The sequence below is a fragment of the Mya arenaria genome, chromosome 17, assembly GCF_026914265.1.
Source record: "Mya arenaria isolate MELC-2E11 chromosome 17, ASM2691426v1".
Lineage (NCBI taxonomy): Eukaryota > Metazoa > Mollusca > Bivalvia > Myida > Myidae > Mya > Mya arenaria.
Genome location: NC_069138.1, coordinates 2217421 through 2242500, shown reverse-complemented (window position 1 = coordinate 2242500; position 25080 = coordinate 2217421). Strand labels below are relative to the sequence as shown.

At 32.1% G+C, this 25080-nt stretch overlaps 1 protein-coding gene and 1 long non-coding RNA gene across 2 annotated transcripts in view; both read left to right on the top strand.

Moving 5' to 3' along the window:
- LOC128224327 (coadhesin-like) overlaps window positions 1-6153 on the top strand; it is a 10355-nt gene extending 4202 nt beyond the window's left edge. Inside the window, exons 6-11 of the mRNA XM_052934141.1 lie at window positions 1629-1796; window positions 3443-3528; window positions 4015-4108; window positions 4888-4957; window positions 5514-5654; window positions 6107-6153. Coding sequence (XP_052790101.1) covers window positions 1629-1796; window positions 3443-3528; window positions 4015-4108; window positions 4888-4957; window positions 5514-5654; window positions 6107-6140 — 593 coding nt within the window. The 3' untranslated portion in view covers window positions 6141-6153. The remainder of the gene's footprint in view (window positions 1-1628; window positions 1797-3442; window positions 3529-4014; window positions 4109-4887; window positions 4958-5513; window positions 5655-6106) is intronic.
- A 16679-nt stretch (window positions 6154-22832) lies between these two features.
- LOC128223815 (uncharacterized) lies at window positions 22833-24388 on the top strand. The gene is made up of 3 exons (XR_008259362.1): window positions 22833-22969; window positions 23765-23840; window positions 24300-24388. It is a non-coding gene; the product is annotated as an uncharacterized LOC128223815 (long non-coding RNA).
- Window positions 24389-25080: the final 692 nt, after the last annotated feature.

Sequence of the window (25080 nt, the reverse complement as noted above, 5' to 3'; positions counted from 1 at the left end):
ACCTTTATAACTTAAGTGTTTTAATTAAAAGTTTAATTTTAATGCACGTTCATTTTTATTTAATTTGGCTTAAATGATTGAAACAAAAAATAACAACACATGATTTTGGTACAGATTACATATTAATAACCTTTATAAATGCTTTTTTTTTAATAAAGCTACGTTGCAACAAATTCACTTGTTAAAAAGCGCTAACATATCGCTGATATTCTTTAATCTGTACTTTAATAATATGCCTTTTTTGTTTTGATCATTATGTCAAATGAGGTTAACATGATGACGTATCATTAAGTCAAATAAAGTTAACATGATGATGCATCATTAAAACAAATGAGGTTAACATGATGATGCATCAATTAAACAAATGAAGTTAACATGATGATGCATCATTAAAACAAATGAGGTTACATGATGATGCATCATTAAAACAAATGAGGTTAACATGATGATGTATCATTAAGTCAAATGAGGTTAACATGATGTTGCATCGTTAAAACAAATGAGGTTAACGTGATGATGTATCATTAAAAGAAATGAGGTTAACATGATGACGTATCATTAAGTCAAATGAGATTAACATGATAATGTGTCATTAAAACAAATCAGGTTAACACGATGATGCATCATTAAAACAAATTGTTTGCATCAGCCAATGTTGTGCGCCTTTAAAGCTGTACTCTCAAAGATTGACAGTTTTAACAAATTTTCTTGTTTCTGTCTCAGAATCAGCTTATATTGGCATCAATGCCTTCAATTCAGTCACATAAGATAACTCGCAATAAAACAGATCTCAATTGTTTGTTAAATGCCGAAAATCACATTTTTCTTAAAGCGTTAAATTGACTCTGTCACAGATTTGCACCAATTTTTTTTTTTTCTGTAACGAATCTCAGGACAATTATCTAAAAAAATGTGTTACGCTTTGATATCATAATTGTAAAAAAAGTACCAAAATGTAAAAAAAAAAATGTGTCGGAGACTGGGTTCGAACCCGCGTCGCCAAAATTGTAGTCCAGCGACTTACTCACTGTGCTACAAAGGCTTATTCTAAGCGGGTGGCATAATTAAGCTTTACACCTACCTCGGTAATATCGTATTACACAATACGTCTCATTTTGTAACCCCGATGCATTAATTCTTTGAACATTTCATGTCAAAAAGTAGATATTACGTTTGCGGTCCACATCCTATGATCACGTAATATATTAAGTAATATGTAGACAAATAAAGTTTTATGGCATTTTAAGGTCATATGATTTTACCTAAATTTCTACTTAAAACAGTTACACTGGTAAAATAAAAACATGGCGGTCAGCCTGAGGACAGCGTGAATTCGTTCGCGGGGATTTTGCTCCTTGGCAACGTTCAAATGGTCATTGAAGTCTTCTATATAACTTTATTTCACCTCCCACTAGTTTCTGACCTGTTCATTGGATAAGAGAAGTCACATTGTGACCAACTATTTTTCTATAGTGGGTCAGTAAATCAATAGTCGACAAAATGGCTACGGAAAAATAGGGGAGGGGGGTGGTGGGGTATGGGAGGGTGAAATTTCACAGAACCCCTATTTTTCCTTAGTGGGTCATTAACAGACCAAATAACTAAAAATCAATTTTGTTTTATTTCAGTTGATGGGGGTTGGGGTTCATGGGGTCACTGGAGCACGTGCAGTGTCACGTGTGGTGTGGGGACTCAATTACGTCATCGCTCGTGCACTCACCCTGCCCCTCAACACGGTGGGAAAAGTTGTGTTGGCAGTCCAACCAGTCAGAAGCATTGCACACACAATGACTGCCGTAAGCTGAGACTTTAAATAACTTCTCTTGCATGTATGATATTTAAGAATGTATATAATGAACGTTTTTCCTACAGTTCTAGGATTTCTTGCGATAAATATCATAACAAAATGTTGCACATTTTAAAATTAATTAAGTTATGGATTTGGCTTCCCCTTGAATACATTGATGTAGGGTTTCAGCCATGTTTTTTAAAGGACACAGCGTGTTTATATATACCACGTGATAAAATACGTCATATATTCTACGTCAGAAGGTAACATTTTGCTTAAAATGAAGACTTAATACAAAGATAACTTTTCCTTTACTACGCCATTTTAAATGAAACAAAGGGCAGTCTATGCCGCTTAAATAGCCCCGCCTTCTTTTAATTACCGGAGTTTGATAAGGGGATTAGTTTCATGAAACATTTTGACAAACCTGTTTCCAAATAGTGTTTTGACAGTGCTCCGTGAAAATATTTGTCGAAGTGTTTTAAGAAACTAAACTCTCAATCAAACCCTGATAAAAGACAGAAGTGCCTGTGTTGTTATCTGATAATTATTTGATAAATAATTCGCGACCAAAAATGGTTGTTACAATATTTATGACGTAATCGGGAAATATGACGTCATAGTTGCATGGAGCTTCAAATAAAGTAATGGCGTCCGTGGTTCATTGTTTTGGTAAGGTCAGTGGGTCTCTATAATTAGTGTTTGATTCTTATTTAGAAAACGTTATTGATGTGACGTAAAAGTCTTTGTATACAACAATTTATAATTTAGGTGTTAAACTTATTCTAACACATTTGAAAAAGAAATCCATATCACCAGAACATCGAGATAACAGAGTTCGAAGTAACGAGTTTCGTCTGTAGTTTCCCTACTTTTATTCATGAATCAGGACAGTATAATCTACAACAGTCGTAACATTGTAACGAATGCATGCGTTTGCCTCATTTCTGAAAGAAAGAAAACACCAGTATATGGTCATGTGCTATTTAAGGGCTATAAATATTATGGAAGTGTTCGGCATTGAAGAATTTTGTATTCATTTGGTAAAGGACCAAAACACTCCTTAGCACACGGTACAGAATGTAGAAAATCAGCTTTCTATATGCTTATCAAATATTGCTCTCCCTGAACCAGTTACTGGTCACCCCAAACAATAAACCAGGAAACCTGGACGCACCTGACATTACTGCCTTGTTTATATTTTCATATTTAGCAAGTTGACCTTCATATTGTATAACACGCAAGGAGTTATGACGTCATTGTTTACTTCTATATTGCGCTCCGATTGGATAAGCGCGACGTTATTTAACAAAAGATAAACGACGTTACAAACATATCTATTATTTTATACAAACATATATTGTCAGTCACACTTCTTTAAGAACAAATACCCATTTGCAGAAGAAACTACCAATTTTTAAAAGCAATGCATATAATATTGTAAATGTTAATATTGAACGCAGTGCAAGCGAGCAAATGACCAAGAAGCACTAGCGCGCTTCATGGAATTTGCCCGCGTGCCCTACCTCGTCCATAAAGCTTAAACAGAAAAATGCCACCAATCCTTCATTGTATTTACGTGCAAGATTCAGAACAAAGTTTGATTATGCAAGTTGGGGTAAAAAAGGGTAATACAAGTTATCTCCCTTGCAGCATTTACATGCCCCACCCACTGGGTTCTCAACGGTTCATCGTGCTACTATGTTTCAACCACAATCCATGCCTGGAGTTATGGCAAGGTAGGCTGGCTTTAAACGTTTTGGTTTGTTTATAGCATTCAAACTAGATCGTGACGTTAGTTGTTTCGTGGTGGCCATTCGGCCCAAATTTCGTCCACAGAGTAATAATATATATTATGATTCCGACTGAATGTTTTTAGTTTCAATCGTATGATGCATAGAATCCATCTTAATCCAATGCTACGTATTCAGGACAAGTTAACAAATCTGTTTCATCTTAATCCAATGCTACATATTCACGACAGGTTAACAAATCTGTTTCATCTTAATCCAATGCTACATATGCACGACAAGTTAACAAATACGTTATTTCGTTATTTAATGCTACATATTCACGACAAGTTAACAAATCTGTTACATCGTTATCCAATGTTACATTTACACGACAGGTGTTTATCCCATCATTTAGCTAGTAGTCAAATAATGCGTGTTCTTCAAGGACTCCGTACTAGAATGTATAATTATCATAATTCTTATTTTATACAGCATTACTGCAAAGCCCACAATTCGTTTCTTGTTGAGATCGACAATTCAGCTGAGGATAGCTTTATACTCCACGAACTCTCTATCCACCATATAGGTAAGAAAGCGGTTCTGTTTGCTGTGACGCAACTTGACATAAGCCTGAGGGCAAAGAGGTATAATTCCATGAGAATCAAGTAATATCAATATTTAACTATACACAATTTATACATATTCATATACATTTTATTCCTTTTATTTTCGGGTCGTTACATTTACTGAATGGTTAAGAAATAATCATTGTGTAGTCTTTTTAGACGAAATTAAGTATGTTTTTTTCACAATTCTTGAAAGAAATGATGAATTATGGGTGAATTTTGGACACCGCAAAATTTAACCGGCCCAACTTTGTTCATACCCTGATTATAACATAAAACAAGCATGTCATTACTTATTAACTTTTACGTTTAAAGCAGATAAATAAGTTATATTGCCATGTTATAATTTATCCTTTTTATTTTATTTTGTTTGGAATAAAACGCTACAACTTTAAAATGCTAAAATAAATATAGCTCTCAAAAAATAAAAGTAGTCCGGTAGTGACGTCGTAATAACAGCGAGAGAATAAAACTCATCACATGATACATTATGAAATAACTTTTGATGAACTTAGATAATGTTATAAAGGCAAAATCACGTAAGATATAATAATACATATTATTCTACAGACTGTAAAAAATAGTATATTTTAAATACATATATTTTGAATACAATCTCAATTCTATGTGAGTTGTAATTGTTTTAAGATATCATTGATAGCCTATAAATCCAATAGAGATTTTCTTCTAGATGAAGTGAATTATTATTGACAACTAGTATTTGGTTGGCTCTTTTCAGTTGGTGCTTGGACCGGTGGAAACGATATTTCAAGGGAGGGACATTTTGTATGGGATGGATCGAGAACAGCGTGAGAATTGTTAACAGCTAGTGGTCTGGTGGCCTAGTGCCGTCTTTGTAGCCTTTCTATCGACCGAGAGATCATTTGGTTGATTTTTTTTGGAATGTCTGGTGGTCTAGTGGTTGTGAGGTGTCTGTTGGTCTATTTGTAATGAGTTATGGGAAGGTCAGATGGTCATTGGGTATGAAGTCTACATTAACAAATAAAAAATAAATTCCACCACTATCCATTAAAGTTGTTTCGGTTTCGTTACTTAAAGCAAAAAGAGCCTATACTTAATGACACATTTAAATCTAAATAATAAAAGATATTATTAGTGGGGCTATTTAGGGCAAATGTTTGTAGTATCGTGAACTTTGGGTTAAAATAATGAAACTTGGCACACATATGAAACATCCCTATACTTATTATTTTTAGATATGGACCCAAATCAGCAGCTCCCCCTGGTGACAATGGCGGCTATTTTTTCAAAATGTCCGCCGAAATGGCCGATATTTCTTCAAATGCTTTTATCTGTGCGTCATATTTATGTAAACGCGTTGCTATTGATTATTTTCATTGACAGGATACACTACACCCACTGGGCGCCGGGTCAGCCAAATGGAAACAACACGTACAGACCGACCGACGACTGTATAAAAGCCGCCACATCTCATTGGTTTGACGAGACCTGTACTAACGCACACCACTTTGTTTGCGAACAGAAGTATGTAAATATTTCTTAGAGCTGCACTATCACAGATTTACCATTTTTACATTTTGTTTTTGTCTTGGAAAGGGCAAAAATTTGTGTAAATATCTGCAATCCAATGATATAAGACTGCTGACAAAAAATCAGATCGTTGATTTTCATATATGCGTTCGAAAACTGATGTTTTATGGCTTAAACTTACGGTTTAAGAAAAATGCATAAAATATCAATTTTTGAACTTAAATATAACAATCTACGATCTAATTTTTGTCAGCAGTTTTATGTAACTGGCTTCCATGGATTTTCGCAAAAATTGGCTCGTTTTAAGACAACAAATTACAAATTCCCTATTGTTGCAATGCATTGAATATGCGTTGTAAAATTGTGGTAAATGCGGTTCATAATTGGTAAAGTATTTGATGCTAAACGCGTAAGTTTTATGTTAATAACAAACTGTGTATTTATAGGTTCAACTCGGCTGGAGTCAATGTATTTGGATAGGTGACGCTTGGTGATGAAAATTCTGAAATAAAAATCACTTTCTAAGCAATACGTCTGCTTGTCTGTTTTGTATCTGGTTTGTCAGCTACACATTCCATAGTCCAAGTGTCTTAGCTATTGAGGCCTCGGTTAAAGCTACACTCTTACAGATTGCCTATTTTGACAACATATTTATTTTTTGTCTTGGAACGGGCCATTTTTTGTGACTGCCGACAAAAACTTAGATCGCAGATTTTTTTATTTAAGAGGTAGAAAAAGCATAGAGAAAAGACCGTATTTTCGATCTGGCCTTGTCCTTGCCAGCAGGCGAGCCCGGGGATAACTTTGAACGGACGCCATTTGCAAACCCGCCGTGCGATCTGCTCGACCCGAGTACCGTTGGAAAGGTCTCGACGTGACCAGTCCAACGGTGTCGCGTTTGACCAGGTAGCTGTCCGTCTGTTATCACTGGTTTGCAGATAAGTACGCACATAAATTTGCTCATTCTAAGACAAAAACAGTTGTAAAAACGGTATATCTGTGAGAGTGCAGCATCAAATCTTGAGCTAATGGTCATTGACGCCAACCCAACAGTGTTCAATTGCTGACACTAATAAATCTAGTAAACATTCAACAGTTTTGCACTCTGGGACAACAAAAGCGAACGTCTACAGATGTATAACAATGGACAATGCAGCGTATATGCACTCCGGTACTTAACCAATAGCGAACGTCTAAATGTGTATATGCATGGAAAAAGCAGCGTATATGCACTCCGGTACTTAACCAATAGCGAACGTCTACAGATGTATATAAATGGACAAAGCAGCCTATTTGCACTCCGGTTCTTAACCAAAAGCGAACGTCTGCAGGTGCATATGAATGGACAAAGCAGCGTATATGCACTCCGGTACTTAAACAATAGGGAACGTCTACAGATGTATATAAATGGACAAAGCAGCGTATATGCACTCCGGTACTTAACCAATAGCGAAAGTCTACAGATGTATATAAATGGACAAAGCAGCGTATATGCACTACGGTACTTAACCAATAGCGAAAGTCTACAGATGTATATAAATGGACAAAGCAGCGTATTTGCACTCCGGTACTTAACCAATAGCGAACGTCTACAGATGTATATAAATGGACAAAGCAGCGTATATGCACTACGGTACTTAACCAATAGCGAAAGTCTACAGATGTATATAAATGGAAAAAGCAGCGTATATGCACTCCGGTACTTAACCAATAGCGAACGTCTACAGATGTATATAAATGGACAAAGCAGCGTATATGCACTACGGTATTTAACCAATAGCGAAAGTCTACAGATGTATATAAATGGACAAAGCAGCGTATATGCACTACGGTACTTAACCAATAGCGAAAGTGTACAGATGTATATAAATGAACAAAGCAGCGTATTTGCACTCCGGTACTTAAGCAATAGCGAACGTCTACAGATGTATATAAATGGACAAAGCAGCGTATATGCACTACGGTACTTAACCAATAGCAAAAGTCTACAGATGTATATACATGGAAAAAGCAGCGTATATGCACTCCGGTACTTAACCAATAGCGAACGTCTACAGATGTATATAAATGGACAAAGCAGTGTATATGCACTCCGGTACTTAACCAATAGCGAAAGTCTACCGATGTATATACATGGACAAAGCAGGGTATATGCACTCCGGTACTTAACCAATAGCGAAAATCTACAGATGTATATAAATGGACAAAGCAGGGTATATGCACTCCGGTACTTAACCAATAGCGAAAATCTACAGATGTATATAAATGGACAAAGCAGCGTATATGCACTCCGGTCTTTAACCAATAGCAAAAGTCTACAGATGTATATAAATGGACAAAGCAGGGTATATGCACTACGGTTCTTAACCAATAGCAAAAGTCTACCGATGTATATACATGGATAAAGCAGCGTATATGAACTTCGGTACTTAACCAATAGCGAACGTCTACAGATTTATATAAATGGACAAAGCAGCGTATTTGCACTCCGGTACTTAACCAAAAGCGAACGTCTTCAGGTGCATATGAATGGACAAAGCAGCGTATATGCACTCCGGTACTTAACCAATAGCGAACGTCTACATCTGTAAATAAATGGACAAAGCAGCGTATATGCACTCCGGTACTTAACCAATAGCGAACGACTACATGTGCATATGAATGGACAAAGCAGCGTATTTGCACTACGGTACTTAACCAATAGCGAACGTCTACAGATGTATATCAATGGACGAAGCAGCGTATTTGCACTCCGGTACTTATTCAATAGAGAACGTCTACCGATGTATATAAATGGTTAAAGCAGCGTATTTGCTCTCAGGTACTTAACCCAAGCGAACGTCTACAGGTGCATATGAATAGACAAAGCAGCATTTTTGCACTCGGGCCCTAAACAATAAGCGATCGTCTCTAGGTGTATATGAATGGAAAATAGCAAAACAATTGCACTAGTGCACTGAACAAATAGCGAACGTCTACAGATGTATCATACTAAGCAGTGTATTTGCACTCCGGTACTTATCCAATAGAGAATGTCTACAGATGTATATGAGAGAACAAAGCAGCGTATTTGCATTCCGGTACCTAAACAATAGAGAGCGTCTACAGATGTATCATAAATTCATAATGAACAAAGCAGCGTTTTTTGCACTCCGGTACTTATCCAAAAGAGAACGTCTACAGATGTTTATCAAACAAGGGCACTAAACCAATAGCTAACGTCTACAAGTGTTTATCAAACTAGGACACTAAACCAATAGCGAACGTCAACAAATGTTTATCAAACTAGGGCTCTAATCAATAGCGATCGTCGATTTTATTGGCGTATTTATAATGTTTTCGTAATAGTTTGCATGTGTCGTTGAAACTGTGTTTTTCATTTATTTACTGCAAATGAATTATCCCAATCAAATAGATACTACAGTTTTAGACTTCGCTTTTTTTAAACTATTGAAATATTTCCGAGAATGCATTTGATCAACTCACGCTTGTTTTCATTCAAGATTATATTTTCATACCAGCCAAAAAAACCCGGTTAAATGGAACTGGTTAAACGCCAAAGACATTGAGCACAAAAACACAATCACAAACAAAATACATCAGAGAACAGCACAAAACTGTTCATTAACAAAACATGAAACATGGAAGAACAGCACAAAACTGTTCATTAACAAAGCAAGAAAAATCAAAGAACAACACAAAACTGTCCATTTACAAAACAAGAAACATTTAAGAACAGCACAAAACTGTTCATTAACAAAACATGAAACATGGAAGAACAGCACTAAACTGTTCATTAACACAACAAGAACCATTAAAGAACAGAACAAAACTGATTATTAAGAAAGCAAGAAACATTTAAGAACAGCACAAAACTGTTCATTAACAAAACAAGAAACATGGAAGAACAGCACAAAACTGTTCATTAACAAAACAAGAAACATTTAAGAACAACACAAAACTGTTCATTAACAAAACAAGAAACATTTAAGAACAGCACAAAACTGTTCATTAACAAAACAAGAAACATTTAAGAAAAACACAAAACTGTTCATTAACAAAACAAGAAACATTTAAGAACAGCACAAAACTGTTCATTAACAAAACAAGAAACATTTAAGAATAACACAAAACTGTTTATTAACAAAACAAGAAACATGGAAGAACAGCACTAAACTGTTCATTAACACAACACGAACCATTGAAGAACGACAAAAAACTGTTTATTAAGAAATAAAAAAAATCAAAACTGTCCATTTACAAAACAAGAAAAATGGAAGAACAGCACAAAACTGTTCATTATTAAAACAAAAAAAACATGGATGTACAGCACAAAACTTTTTATTAACAAAGCAAGAAACATTTAAGAACAAAACAAAACTGTTCATCAGCTGTCCAAAACCAACTCATAAACGATGCCTTCAGGGATATCTTCCCTTGGCTACACAAAATGACACCAGTACTATTTTTTATCCAGAAAATAACATCGAGAGTATTTTAAAAGCTTTCAGCTTTTGTCACAATCGAGCTAAAAGAAATTAGTATACACTTATATAGTGATGTAAACACATATATTTTAACATATATAACATATATGTCTTGTGAGTGCTGTTGAATTAATTTCAAAATTTGCAAGACACGATTTAATATATACATACACTATCAGTATATAATCACATATTGAACTTGCGAACTTTTGCTGAAGCTAGCTTTGTTCACGTTACGATTTCCCTTATTGATAAGGAGGTCACTGTTCACAAATACACTATCTTTATTTCTTGTTTCAATGAAAAGGATGATTAACTTTATACAAGGTATTTACTTACATATTAAATTAATTACATTTCTTCTCCATGAGTTTAACGTTCATTTTTAGTAAGGCATTATGAAGATCAAACGTTATATTTTTGGTTAATGATCACGAAGCAGGAAAAGTGGGTTTTCCCAGGGCATTTCTGTGTCGCCCATAATACAAGACCATACTTTAGCTTTACTCTCGTACCAACGAGATCGACTTTATACAGCGTTCTCCATAATCGTTTTAAAATAAACAAGGTTTAAAACTATATTTACACATCTATTATACACAAGGGCAAAGGAAAACACTATTTGAGCCGTATCGTGCGATTTAGGGCCTTCGGACAAACACATGTGATTCTTTATTTTATTGGGTATTTGAACTTAATATCATTTCAGGAAGTAATACTGATCATTTCATGATGGTTTTTATTTCAATGTGTAAGATACGTGTTTAGAGGTGAGACCATGTAATGCGCATTCTGAAATCTAAATTTAACGTCATGCGCATGATGTCATAACGAAAGCACATTATTAGTTTGGTGTTTAGCACTAACGTATCGATATTACAACTAGCTTTTAACTTTAGTTGATTTCCTAACATGAAATGTTTATGGAACACAAATAAAGAAGAAAATGATAATTTATTCTTTAATCCAGTAACCATTTTTTAACACACTCAACTATGAATGCAGTCAAAATAAGTTGGTACCGTGATTGCTATGGAAACATGAGTAATCTTACTGTCATAAATCTTCAAGAAAATGAAGCGTCAATGACACTCCATTAAAAGAAAGAAGTTTGAAAGAAATTACTTCACACAATAAACCATATTATTTTGGAAGAGAGCTTGTCGAAACAACGGTTCTTTTGAAGGATATTAGTTGAATTTTAAGTAGAAAGTTTATTCAAGTTAACATAACAACGATATGTATTTGAAATAGGTTAACATGACCCGTGATCAAATTCATCGATTACAATGGCTTGCGTATACATATAAATTCAAATAGCGACCAATTTAACTATATACAAGTACACTTGTATTAAGGAAAGTGGCAGAAAACACGGAATTTCTACTTTTTTTAGACGATAGTTGATCACAGTAAATCTTTTAGCACTCACCAATCATGTTTCGCATGCTCAGCTAGTAAATACATGGTTACAATCCTGTTATGAGTAATTAATATTTCCATAAATGCATTATTAAGTAAGTAGATGAAGGTTTATCACTCAACATTTATGTTTGTTATACATGTGTATGTATTGATTTTGACTAAGAGTGTCACTTTAATGAATATTTCATTTGTATTTATTATGTCAAAATCGCTGAGGTCTGGCCCCAATATCACGAAAATACTTAAGTCAAATCTCAATCTCAGTCTCAACTCATTTTTCCACATTACAGTATGACATTATTTAAAATTACTAATGTTTTACTATTTCTAAAAGTACATTCTCACAAGCATTATGTTGATTAACATTATTGTTCAATATTCTGAAAACAATTATTTCTACAGCACAAAATGTACTTGAGTCAAACTCAAAAAATAATAAATTTGACTCAAGTACAATTTTTGCTCTCAAATATTTTTTTCTATAAAATATTAATCAATTTTTTTAATCAACATAATGAATGAGAGAATGCGATTTTAAGAAAGGTAAAACATTTACAATTTTGAATCATATAATGCTGTAATTTGATAAAAAGAGTTGAGACTGAGATTGAGTTTTGACTTGAGAATTTTCGTGATATTGGGGCCTGGTCTAGTGAAAATGCTTTATAATTTGTGTAGCACATACTTTATTTGTTTAATTTAAACATATGTTATGGGGTCATTTATGAAAGTTTGTGTGAGTTTTGCCAGTATTATTCTGCCGTTGTGCGCTCGAATAACAACACGTGATATCACGCATATGATCAATAATCTCTTTAGAATGACTGTATATTTGTATAAAATTAGTTTTTCTTATCGATGTTTTACTTTTGATCCAATTTTTATTATCACATGGGCAAAATTTTAGTGGTAGAATTTGGCCGATGAAAATACTTTTATATTGTTAATTTTAATTATCATGTATTTGTGATTAAAACGAGCCGAATATATTTGTACATGTATGCATACAGAATTTAACATTTGACCATTTTCTGGCGAAACTATTTACTTACAGTGTTGCTTCTCGTTGCAATCACTGGAGGTGAGCAGTGCGCGGACGTAGACCCAAGGGGATGCTCTTGGAACATGCATCTTTGTGATGACCCATCTATAGCTGAAGTCATGTGTCCCAGGACGTGTCGACTATGCAGTAAGTAGTTGCAGATCTGGCCCCAATTTGTGGAAACATTTGAAAGCTTAACCATCTTAAGTAGCTTATTTTGTTCATTATTGGTATACTTAAGATCAGAGGCAGAGCAGCAACAAGGGGGAGCACGTAGTGGATATTCTATTACCCATCATTAGATTCAAGAAAAGCATAGCCCTTTCAATATTTATTTCATTTTTATTATCTTTATCTTATGTTTGGGAAATAATGGGCAAGGCTCGGACGAAATGTCGGTAAAATATCAACGGTTCTGTCACGGTATATCTATGATCAGATCCGACCAATCTATATAAATACCACAAATTGTCCATTAAATGTTATTTGAGAGTTGCCAATCGCCAATGAGAGGCTGAGGTAGCGGAAGCCGATCTGCCCCAAAAAAAACACGCAGAAAATAATAAACCTAAATGAGATGGTCAAATATTTTGGATTTTTTTTTTTTTTTTTTTTTTATTTTTTTTTTATTTTTTTTTTTTTTTTTTTTTTGGCTTGGCAACACGAAATGTTACAAAAAAAGAACTTGCAGTTATCAAATGCGCCAATCAATGTGTTATGCACATAATAAAATGACTTTATGACGGCTTTTCCAAGACGAGCATAGCAATTGGCAAACATATATGAATATATGATAGCATATATGAATCTAATTTACGTTATGAAGCATTTTGTAAGATTTAAGGCTGAATTTCGCATTTCTATTATGTGCCAATCGTTATCATACATTGCAATTCGTGAGCAAGGGCCGGACCAATGTAGCCTCAGGAAAGTTTTACTAAATGTTTCACCTGCCAATAATGTGGTTGGTGTTTTCATGGTAAAGCGATATATACGCAGTAATATTATTTATAACATATACAAATGTAGCGTTCAATGGGTGTTGTTGCAATACATAGCATGGCAAACTTAGCATAGCGTACTGAATTTCGCATTTCTGTTTTACACCCATCTTCATCACATATTGCAAAGAGCTAAGGCCGGGCCAAAGTAGCCTTAGAATTTTTTTAGTAAATGTGTCACCTGCCAATAATTTGGTTGGCGTTTTCATGGCGACGCGATAGATTTGCAGCAATATGATTTATTACATATACAAATATAGCGAATAGTTGTTGTTGTTGCATAGCATAGCATAGCAAACATAGCATAGCGTACTGAATTTCGCATTTCTGTTTTACACCCATCTTCATCATATATTGCAAAGAGCTAAAGCCGGGCCAAAGTAGCTTTAGAATTTATTTAGTAAATGTGTCACCTGCCAATAATTTGGTTGGCGTTTTCATGGCGACGCGATAGATTTGCAGCAATATGATTTATTACATATACAAATATAGCGAATAGTGGTTGTTGTTGCATAGCATAGCACAGCAAACATAGCATAGCGTACTGAATTTAGCATTTCTGTTTTACACCCATCTTCATCATATATTGCAAAGAGCTAAAGCCGGGCCAAAGTAGCTTTAGAATTTATTTAGTAAATGTGTCACCTGCCAATAATTTGGTTGGCGTTTTCATGGCGACGCGATAGATTTGCAGCAATATGATTTATTACATATACAAATGTAGCCAATAGTGGTTGTTGTTGCATAGCGTAGCACAGCAAACATAGCATAGCGTACTGAATTTCTCATTTCTGTTTTACACCCATCTTCATCATATATTGCAACGAGCTAAAGCCGGGCCAAAGTAGCTTTAGAATTTATTTAGTAAATGTGTCACCTGCCAATAATTTGGTTGGCGTTTTCATGGCGACGCGATAGATTTGCAGCAATATGATTTATTACATATACAAATATAGCGAATAGTGGTTGTTGTTGCATAGCATAGCATGACAAACCTAGCATAGCATATATAATGACAATTCAAGTCTTGAAGCTTTCCGGCATGCAAACATAGCATTGCATACTGAATTTAGCATTTCTGCTTTATACCCAACTTCATCATATATTGCAAAGAGCTAAGGCACTGCTAATGTAGCGTCAGAAAAGTTATAAGTTTTAATTTGGTTGGCGTTTTCATGGCGACGCGATAGGTTTGCAGCAATATGATTTATTACTTATACAAATATAGCGTACATTGGTTGTTGACATAGCATAGCACGACAAACCTTGCATAGCGTATATAGTGACAATACAAGTCTTGAAGCGTTTCGGCCTTAATAATTACCATTGTATATATGTAGTTAAAACAACTAGTATTTTATTGATTTCAAATCTGTTTTTTGCATGATTATTATTGGTTTGTTTCTGCACAAAAGTGTTTCAATACAAGGCACTTTAAAGTAAAATAATTCAATCATGGCTATAGTATAAATATATGAAGCTGGCGTCACAGTAAGTAATTTGCAACACGCAATATAATGTACTACGTAGTTGATGATATATGTCTATAAGTTGGTACATGGTAAAATGCCCAGGAAGAAAATCCGATTGATTTTAAAAATAGGTTTGTTTCTTACTAAATGGTTACAAATATACTTGAGTACTGTCCGTTCTAAAACAGCATATTAATGATCTTGATCTGTAGTTGGATGCCGTTGATCTTGAATTCGGAGTATTTCTTAGTATAAAGTGGCTTATTTCAATCTCGTTCAGCTGCTTTTTTACATCTAGATTACTGAGTTTATCGGTTATATCTGGTTCTGTTATTTTGGAATTGCTAACAGTTTCAGCAGACCATAATTCGAACGGAGGTAACCCCACTTCATTTAATTTTGTCAATTGTTAAATTATGCCAAATATTCATTAGGGGCTTATCTTTATCGGTAAATAATAAATAATTTGAGATATTTTGTCGTAATTGTCAAAGTGATTTTATTATATGTAGTTAAGACATTTCATTCAAAGTACCGACTATTACTAATCGTGAGGAAATTTCAAGGGCTCTTTATAGGCTAGTTTCAAATATGTTCCGAAATGTTATCCCACCAGAGAAGGTGTTTTTCAGTTTAGTCTAAAACTTCATTTGAAAGCTGGGTTTCAGTAAAACATGATACATGTATATTAATCTCCTTTTTGTTCATTAATGCATTAATGTATTTTAGTTTATTTCGTATACTGCGAATATTTTGAACCACTTCCTTCTTCAGATATCGGCCAAGGATCCTGTACAACTCGTTAAAACGATAAATAATATAGTAACGAACATATACTTATGGATACATAATATCGACAAAGTACTGTCTACCCAATAAGTTCTTCTACTAAAATACGTTTCTTTGAAGTCACTCGAGATTTGTATAAAAGAAATAATTAGAAAAAAACTGTTGAGACAAGACAATTTGGTCAACAATACGCACAGCTTTTTGACAACGATTTAAGATAGATAAATTAATAAAGGAATGAATAGGTAGAAAACAAGTAATAAACTAGTCATAAATAAACTAAATATCAGATATGTAATGTTGCATTATCATAGATGTATAACGATTTAAAGACACTCGTAATTTGATGAAGACATAATTAGTCCATCTACATAATTATTTAGATACCGTGACAAGTATTTTAGGAGCATAACATTTATCATATCGACAATTTTCAAACAGCTTACATTTGTGATTAATATGAAAAGTACAACAGTGCTATTCTCTAAAAAAAAGACAAATCATGTCAATACCAACTTTTAAAGTTTTAGGAACATTAACATGTGTGGGTTTGTCTAAACCTTTGAAAAATGTTGAATCCTTTTTTAATGAACCACCTGTTAACACACTCGGTTTACCCCAACTGTTCTGATTTTGAAATTTAAAAAGATCGTGCAAATCGCTTTTTACAAGTTTTGTTAGGTAGTTCGTGTTTTGACAAAAACAATGAGAAAGTGTATCAGATGTCAAGCTGGATTAACTGGAATGTGCATATCGATTATAACTTTAAGTTCAATACAGACATATATATACATGAATAATAATAAATAACTGTACTTTGCGTATGTACGTTGATATTGAAACTGTGCCGGGTTGTTTACATAATTGTTTACAACAAGAATGATACTAGATATTCAATATTATTTATAGTGTGGTATGTTATTACTTAACCAAAGAAGAGTTTAAAGTGTTGTGCTATATTGCAAATAAACTCTTTCTTGGATAACATTAAATGACGGATATATATTAACAAACTGGACTATATATACAAAGGTAATTTTTCATTATTATTGTAAAATACGAGTTAACACTATATGCTTTAGTACGCAGATCACTGACATAACAATATGGTTTCATCGTATCATAATTACATATTTTATTCTTGTATTAACGAGTGAATATGCTGGACTAATATAACACAGTCATTGGTGTTTCTACATAAGAGTCACTCGACACTAGCTGTTAAACTGAGTTACAAATCAAGCACGTAGTTGCAATGATATCGTGTGCACTGTCTAAAATTAAACTAATTGCATTTTTGGGCAAGGTTCTCGCTAAATTTGCTGATGACTGATTCATAATCGATTTTTGAGAAGCCCCAAGCCGAATGTCTCTGCCATTTCAAGTATATCTTGCGTTATATCTGGATGGGTAACTAAAAAGATAGCCGCGTAATTAAAGAAAGCGTCAGTCGATGACCCTTGAGGGGATATTTTAATGATTGACGGACATTATTTTGTTTTCATTAAACGCTACGTAGCATAATTGGCACATTAAAACAGAAACAAAGATAAACATTTAATACACTTAAAACAATGGAGGAATAAATAAGTTCATTTTGTTAGTCTAGAATTTGAAACAAAAGGGCTACTACCAGTACGCGAAAAAAATACACTTTCTGTACTAAAATTCAGTTGCATGATGACTCGTAAAAAAGTATTTATTATCGCTGACTATAAGATAAAAGTGCCACAATAAAACTAAATTATGTATTTGCCAGATTGTTAAAGATGAAATTCATAACAAATAAAAATAAAACAAAAAATAATAGAGCTGCAAAAGGCTGACCTTTCTCATACGATGGTCGGAGCAAAAAGGCCTGTATAACCATGTGCTTTGTAGAGGGCGCGCACTGCGGCCAATCAGATCAGTATAATATGTTACGTCATGCAATTGCTCGCAATATGGTTATAGAGCACCATTAATTAAATGCATTACAAAGATACCAATAACGAAAGTTATCCTTAAAGGAATAACTTGAAATAATTATTTCACTTAAAGCTGCACTCTCATAGATATACCGTTTTTACAACTTTTTTTTTTTTTTGTCTTGGAAAGAGCATATTTCTGCATGATTTTCTGCAAACCAATGATATAAAATTGCTGACTAAAAATCAGATAGTAGATTTTCATATTTCTGTTCGAAAATTAATGTTTAATGTCTGAAACCGTTACTAACGGTTTAAGAAAAATGCATAAAACATCATTTGTTGAACTTAAATATAAAACCTGCGATCTATTTTTTTTTGCCAGCAGTCTTATATAATTGTTTTTAATGGATTTTCGCAAAAAATGGCTCTTTCCAAAACAAAAATAAAAACAACGAGTTGTCAAAATGTTCAATCTGTGAGAGTGCAGCTTTAAACCTTAGTTTGATAATTAAAACTTAGGTTTTTCGTTTTTATCAGACATTATTAACTTCTATAAACAGTCAAAAAACTGTAACAATTCACAAATTATACAAGAACAGAAATAGTGAAGGTAGCTTAATCCTGCTATTACAGACTAACGAAGTTTTGGGGAAAATCGTCCCCTGGCCCCAATATTCGGAACATCTTAAGCTTGACAGATTTAAGTAGCTGATTTCAATCAGCCTAAATACATACTTGAATTGGATTTCGATGAATTCAATGAAGAATTGTTAATTATGATTATCATAAATATTATTCCTATTTAAAATCTATAATCTCTAAAAAAATGCAATATTACACAAATATAGGGAAACAAAAATAGTGGGATACGGTTTATCTTGTTATAAGAGTCTTAGGAAGTTTTGAGAAATTGGGGCCTAGCGTCTTCAGCGTCTTGACATATATCGTATGACAGAAGCATTATCGTTAATCAATAACTTCTGAAAATTCGTTACAAACTAAGTCAGTTAGATACTATTGTTTGAAATATTTCGCTCCGCACTTCTTACTTATTAAAGAGTATAAAATATGTTCAATTATATAATTTACTTTCGTGAGTAAAAATCAAAACTAAACACACAAAATAAATTCCAATATGATTTATTTTGATTTCAAAGCAATATGATGAAATCTAGATAATCTACTTTAAATACTGAGCGTATTCAATTACTCTACTTTTAGCAATAAACTATTATCATTCTACGAATCTGCTTTGAATTATATACCATTATTCAATGGCTTTTCTATAAATAATAAACAATAATTAAATCAGTTAACTATAAATAGTGCACTAGCATTCGATGAATGTACTTTAAATGTTAAACTTTCATTAAATGAGGATATTATAAATAATGTACAATTATTCAATGAGGTGACTACACAATGCACTATCATTCAATGAGGTTATTATCAATAATGTACAGTAATTCAATGAGGTTAAATAATTCACAATTATTCAATGAGTTTACTATAAATAATGTACTATTATTCAATGAGTTTACTATAAATAATGTACTATTATTCAATGAGTTTACTATAAATAATGTTCTATTAATCAATGAGTTTACTATAAATAATGTACTATTATTTAATGAGCTTACTATAAATAATGTACCATTATTCAATGAGTTTACTATAAATAATGTACTATTATTCAATGAGTTTACTATAAATAATGTACTATTATTCAATGAGTTTACTATAAATAATGAACTATTAATCAATGAGTTGCAATAAATAATGTACTATTAATCAATGAGTTTACTATAAATAATGTACTATTATTCAATGAGTTTACTAATAATAATGAACTATTAATCAATGAGTTTACTATAAATAATGTACTATTATTCAATGAGTTTACTATAAATAATGAACTATTAATCAATGAGTTGCAATAAATAATATACTATTAATCCATGAGTTTACTATAAATAATGTACTATTATTCAATGAGTTTACTATAAATAATGAACTATTATTCAATGAGTTTACTATAAATAATGTACTATTATTCAATGAGTTTACTATAAATAATGAACTATCAATCAATGAGTTTACTATAAATAACGTACTATTAATCAATGAGTTGCAATAAATAATGTCCTATTAATCAATGAGTTTACTATAAATAATGTACTATTAATCAATGAGTTTACTATAAATAATGTACTATTAATCAATGAGTTTACAATAAATAATGTACTATTAATCAATGAGTTTACTATAAATAATGTACTATTAATCAATGAGTTGCAATAATTAAATAAAAATGTACTATTAATCAATGAGTTTACTATAAATAATGTACTATTAATCAATGAGTTGCAATAATTAATGTACTATTAATCAATGAGTTTACTATAAATAATGTACTATTATTTAATGAGCTTACTATAAATAATGTACTATTAATCAATGAGTTTACTATAAATAATGCACTATTAATCAATGATTTGCATTAATTAATGTACTATTAATCAATGAGTTTGCTATAAATAATGTACTATTATTCAATGAGTTTACTATAAATAATGTATTATTAATGAATGAGTTGCAATAAATAATGTACTTTTAATCAATGAGTTGCAATAAATAATGTACTATTACCCAATGAGTTTACTATAAATAATGTACTATTAATCAATGAGTTTAATATAAATAATGAACTATTAATCAATGAGGTGCAATAATTAATGTACTATTAATCAATGAGTTTACTATAAATAATGTACTATTATTTAATGAGCTTACTATAAATAATGTACTATTAATCAATGAGTTTACTATAAATAATATACTATTAATCAATGAGTTTACTATAAATACTTTACTATTACCCAATGAGTTTGCTATAAATAATGTACTATTATTCAATGAGTTTACTATAAATAATGTACTATTATTCAATGATTTTACAATAAATAATGTACTATTAATCAATGAGTTGCAATAAATAATGTACTATTATTCAATGAGTTTACTATAAATACTTTACTATTATTCAATGAATTTACTATAAATAATGTATTATTAATGAATGAGTTGCAATAAATAATGTACTTTTAATCAATGAGTTTACAATAAATAATGTACTATTAATCAATGAGTTGCAATAAATAATGTACTATTAATCAATGAGTTTACTATAAATAATGTACTATTATTTAATGAGCTTACTATAAATAATGTACTATTATTCAATGAGTTGCAATACATAATGTACTATTAATCAATAAGTTGCAATAAATAATGTACTATTAATCAATGAGTTTACTATAAATAATGTACTATTAATCAATGATTTGCAATAATTAATGTACTATTAATCAATGTGTTTGCTATAAATAATGTACTATTATTCAATGAGTTTACTATAAATAATGTATTATTAATGAATGAATTGCAATAAATAATGTACTTTTAATCAATGAGTTTACAATAAATAATGTACTATTAATCAATGAGTTGCAATAAATAATGTACTATTAATCAATGAGTTTACTATAAATAATGTACTATTATTTAATGAGCTTACTATAAATAATGTACTATTATTCAATGAGTTGCAATACATAATGTACTATTAATCAATAAGTTGCAATAAATAATGTACTATTAATCAATGAGTTTACTATAAATAATGTACTATTATTCAATGATTTTACTATAAATAATGTACTATTAATCAATGAGTTGCAATAAATAATGTACTATTATTCAATGAGTTTACTATAAATACTTTACTATTATTCAATGAGTTTACTATAAATAATGTACTATTAATCAATGAGTTTACTATAAATAATGTACTATTATTCAATGAGTTTACTATAAATAATGTACTATTATTCAATGAGTTTACTATAAATAATGTACTATTAATCAATGAGTTTACTATAAATAATGTAATATTAATCAATGAGTTTACTATAAATAATGTACTTTTAATCAATGTGTTTACAATAAATAATGTACTATTAATGAATGAGTTGCAATTAATAATGTACTTTTATTCAATGAGTTTACTTTAAATAATTTACTATTAATGAATGAGTTGCAATAAATAATGTACCATTAATCAACGAGTTGGAATTAATAATGTACTATTAATCAATGAGTTTACTATAAATAATGTACTGTTAATCAATGAGTTGCAATAAATAATGTACTATTAATCAATGAGTTGCAATAAATTATGTACAATTATTCAATGAGTTTACTATAAATGAAATATAAGCATTGAATTAATTTGCTATGAATTATATACCATTTTTGTTTATTTTGTTATAGATAGTGTACCATTACTCAATGAGTTTACTATAAATAATATACAACTATTCAATGAGTTTGCTATAAATAATGTGCAATTATTGAATAAGTTAACTATAAATAATGTACTATCATTCAATGAGTTTACTATAAACCCAATGAAATGACATCTCCATCTACTCTTTTAACAGCAACAACGACATCTCCATCCACTACTTCAACAGCAACAACGACAGCGCCAGCTACTACTTTAACAGCAACAACGACATCTCCATCCGCTACTTCAACAACAGCAACAACGACAACTAGCTATATTCAACAAGGTTTCTTTATCGATGATTTTTGCGCTTAATTAATAAGTATGAGATGCACTTAACTATTTACAGCAACCACAACCATATTTATTCAAATTAATTTATTCAATCACGAATGTAGTGGGGACATAAATATTTTGAACAATGTTGACAATGCCAACGTTCAATAACTAGAGTGCGGAATAACTGAATAGCGGTGTAAGTCATCCGAATGTTACTTACTGAACGGTTAAGTTTTATCTATTTGTTAGCGTTTTATTTATGGAAGTTAATGTATGTCGGAACACAAAGTAAACACTCTCAAATCTGGTATAAATGTTGTTTGCTCGTTTGATATTTTTGATTTTACTCAATATACCATAGGATCATGTTACATGTTTCATCCAGTCACTGGTGCCTGGGGCGAATGGGGTTCATGGATGGCCTGTTCAATCTCCTGTGGCACGGGATACAGCGCCCGCTACAGGATATGCGACTCTTCCGCACCATTGTTTGATGGAAATGATTGTTTTGGCAGTGCAAGATCCTACAAACAATGCAACATTGGACCTTGCCCAAGTATGTTGAAATACAACATCAAATTTTATATTGCATAATTGTATACAAGTACAAGTGAATAGCGTATGAGAGAGCGTTATATTTCTATATCTATTTAGTATATTTACATATATGTTTCAAACATATTACATATTAGAATGAATCATTACAGATATGCACAATAACTTAGCACAATCATATCACAAACAAAAAGACATCACCAAATTAAAACGTTTTCACAAACTTATCACAATATTGAAGTAAACAATGTTGATTACAATACCTTAAACATATGTTTTACTACATTTTCCTTACTTGATATCTTAAAAAGTTAAATCTGCAAATTATATAGTCACTGATTCAAAGGTAAAGTAATGACACACACTGTAGGTACTTACTAAAAAGATGTACATATGCAGGAAAGTCTATAAAAGTCTTATTCCTAATGGGTTCCTCTGTATCTATGCTAATGGGCTTATTCCTGTCCTCTCATGTTCAATTATACAAGATCACAGTAAATACTTATCTGCTGAACGTCTTTCTGAAGTAACTACGACTTGTCGCGAAGGTTTTGAAGCATTGAATTATCGTTGCTTTTTCTTCGCACAAATACACCAAGTGTTAATTAACTGTTTAGTAAGTACCTACAATGTGTTATAGAAATATAACGAATTAAGTGTAACATCCCTTACCTGTCAATTGATTTCACTTTTTAAAGAAAACTGACAACGATTGGGCGAATTCTTATACGTATTAACGAGGAACAAACACAATTGGGAAAATAACTGTTTTATATTATTCATATTATTCTTAAAGTTGATGGTGGGTGGTCGGAATGGACACCGTTTGGGGTGTGCAGTCGCACATGTGGGAAAAACGCAGTTAAAGAGAGGTACGTGTTAGCTGCTAAACACATTTTGGTGTTCTAAACAACTTGTGTAAGACAAAATGTCGTCAGATAAAAAAATCAAGTAAATAAATTTGAGTGTCATAGCTCAAATTGAAAATCTCTTTGCAAGTCCAATAAACTTTGAATAATGTGACCATTTAAGCTCTTTGTTTCGAATAGTAAAGTTTATAATATTCCGGAAAAAAACACTACATACAATTTCACGCGCTTTTCTGAAAATCTGTTATAAGCATTTGAGGCATAAACTAAACATAAACAGTGTTTGTTTCAGTGTAAAAATACAATGAATTTCACCTCGTAAACACCAACGTAAACATTTCAATTGTTGCCACGGCACACGCTAAATACAGCATTTGATCCTCATACGGTGAAATTTATTTTGATTTTACACTAAAACAAGTATTTTCCTCTATATATTTATGTATTCATGTTTCATTCCAGGTATCGTCAGTGTAACAATCCAGTAGCGGCCTTCGGCGGTGCTGATTGTAGCGGTGAACATTTCCAGATAGACATATGCCCTGTTCGGGACTGCCTAGGCAAGTACCTATTACATAACTGTATATTACTTCTCCAACATTAATGACGCAAAGCCATTGGTCAAGGACCGGTCACGCAATGATCACATATTTCTCCTTATAGGGTCTCTAATCTTTATATCGTACCAAAATGCCGTCTTATTTCCAAATCCGATGACTAAATGCAAATTTTCCCATAAGTCGACAATTATTAACGGGTTGTCGACGTTATATACACGTTACTGGGTAAGTAGGTGACCCGATATGGTATATACAGTGCACAGGAAACAATATATGGATTAAAGCTTTGTTCTCACACAATATTGTTTCCTAAGCCCCGTATATCCCATGTCAGGTCACATTCTAGCCTCATAACTTATGATTTCGACATGACAATCATTATAAGTTATAGATAGTACACGTATTGTCATGTCAATATATAATTTTACACATTGTCAGATACATTTACTAATATTTCATTGCAGTAACTGCCTAGGTACATTAAAAACAACAATAAATCATTAATGCAATGAACACTACTTTGACATGCCAAGTAGGCGAAAATTCATTATTTATGCAAAAAGCTACAGAAACAAGCTCAGTAGCAAAAAGTTTAAACAAAATCCCGGTTTAGTGGCACTGGTCAAACGCCAAAGACATAGAACATAAAATTACAAACAATAAACTCCACAAACAACACAGTG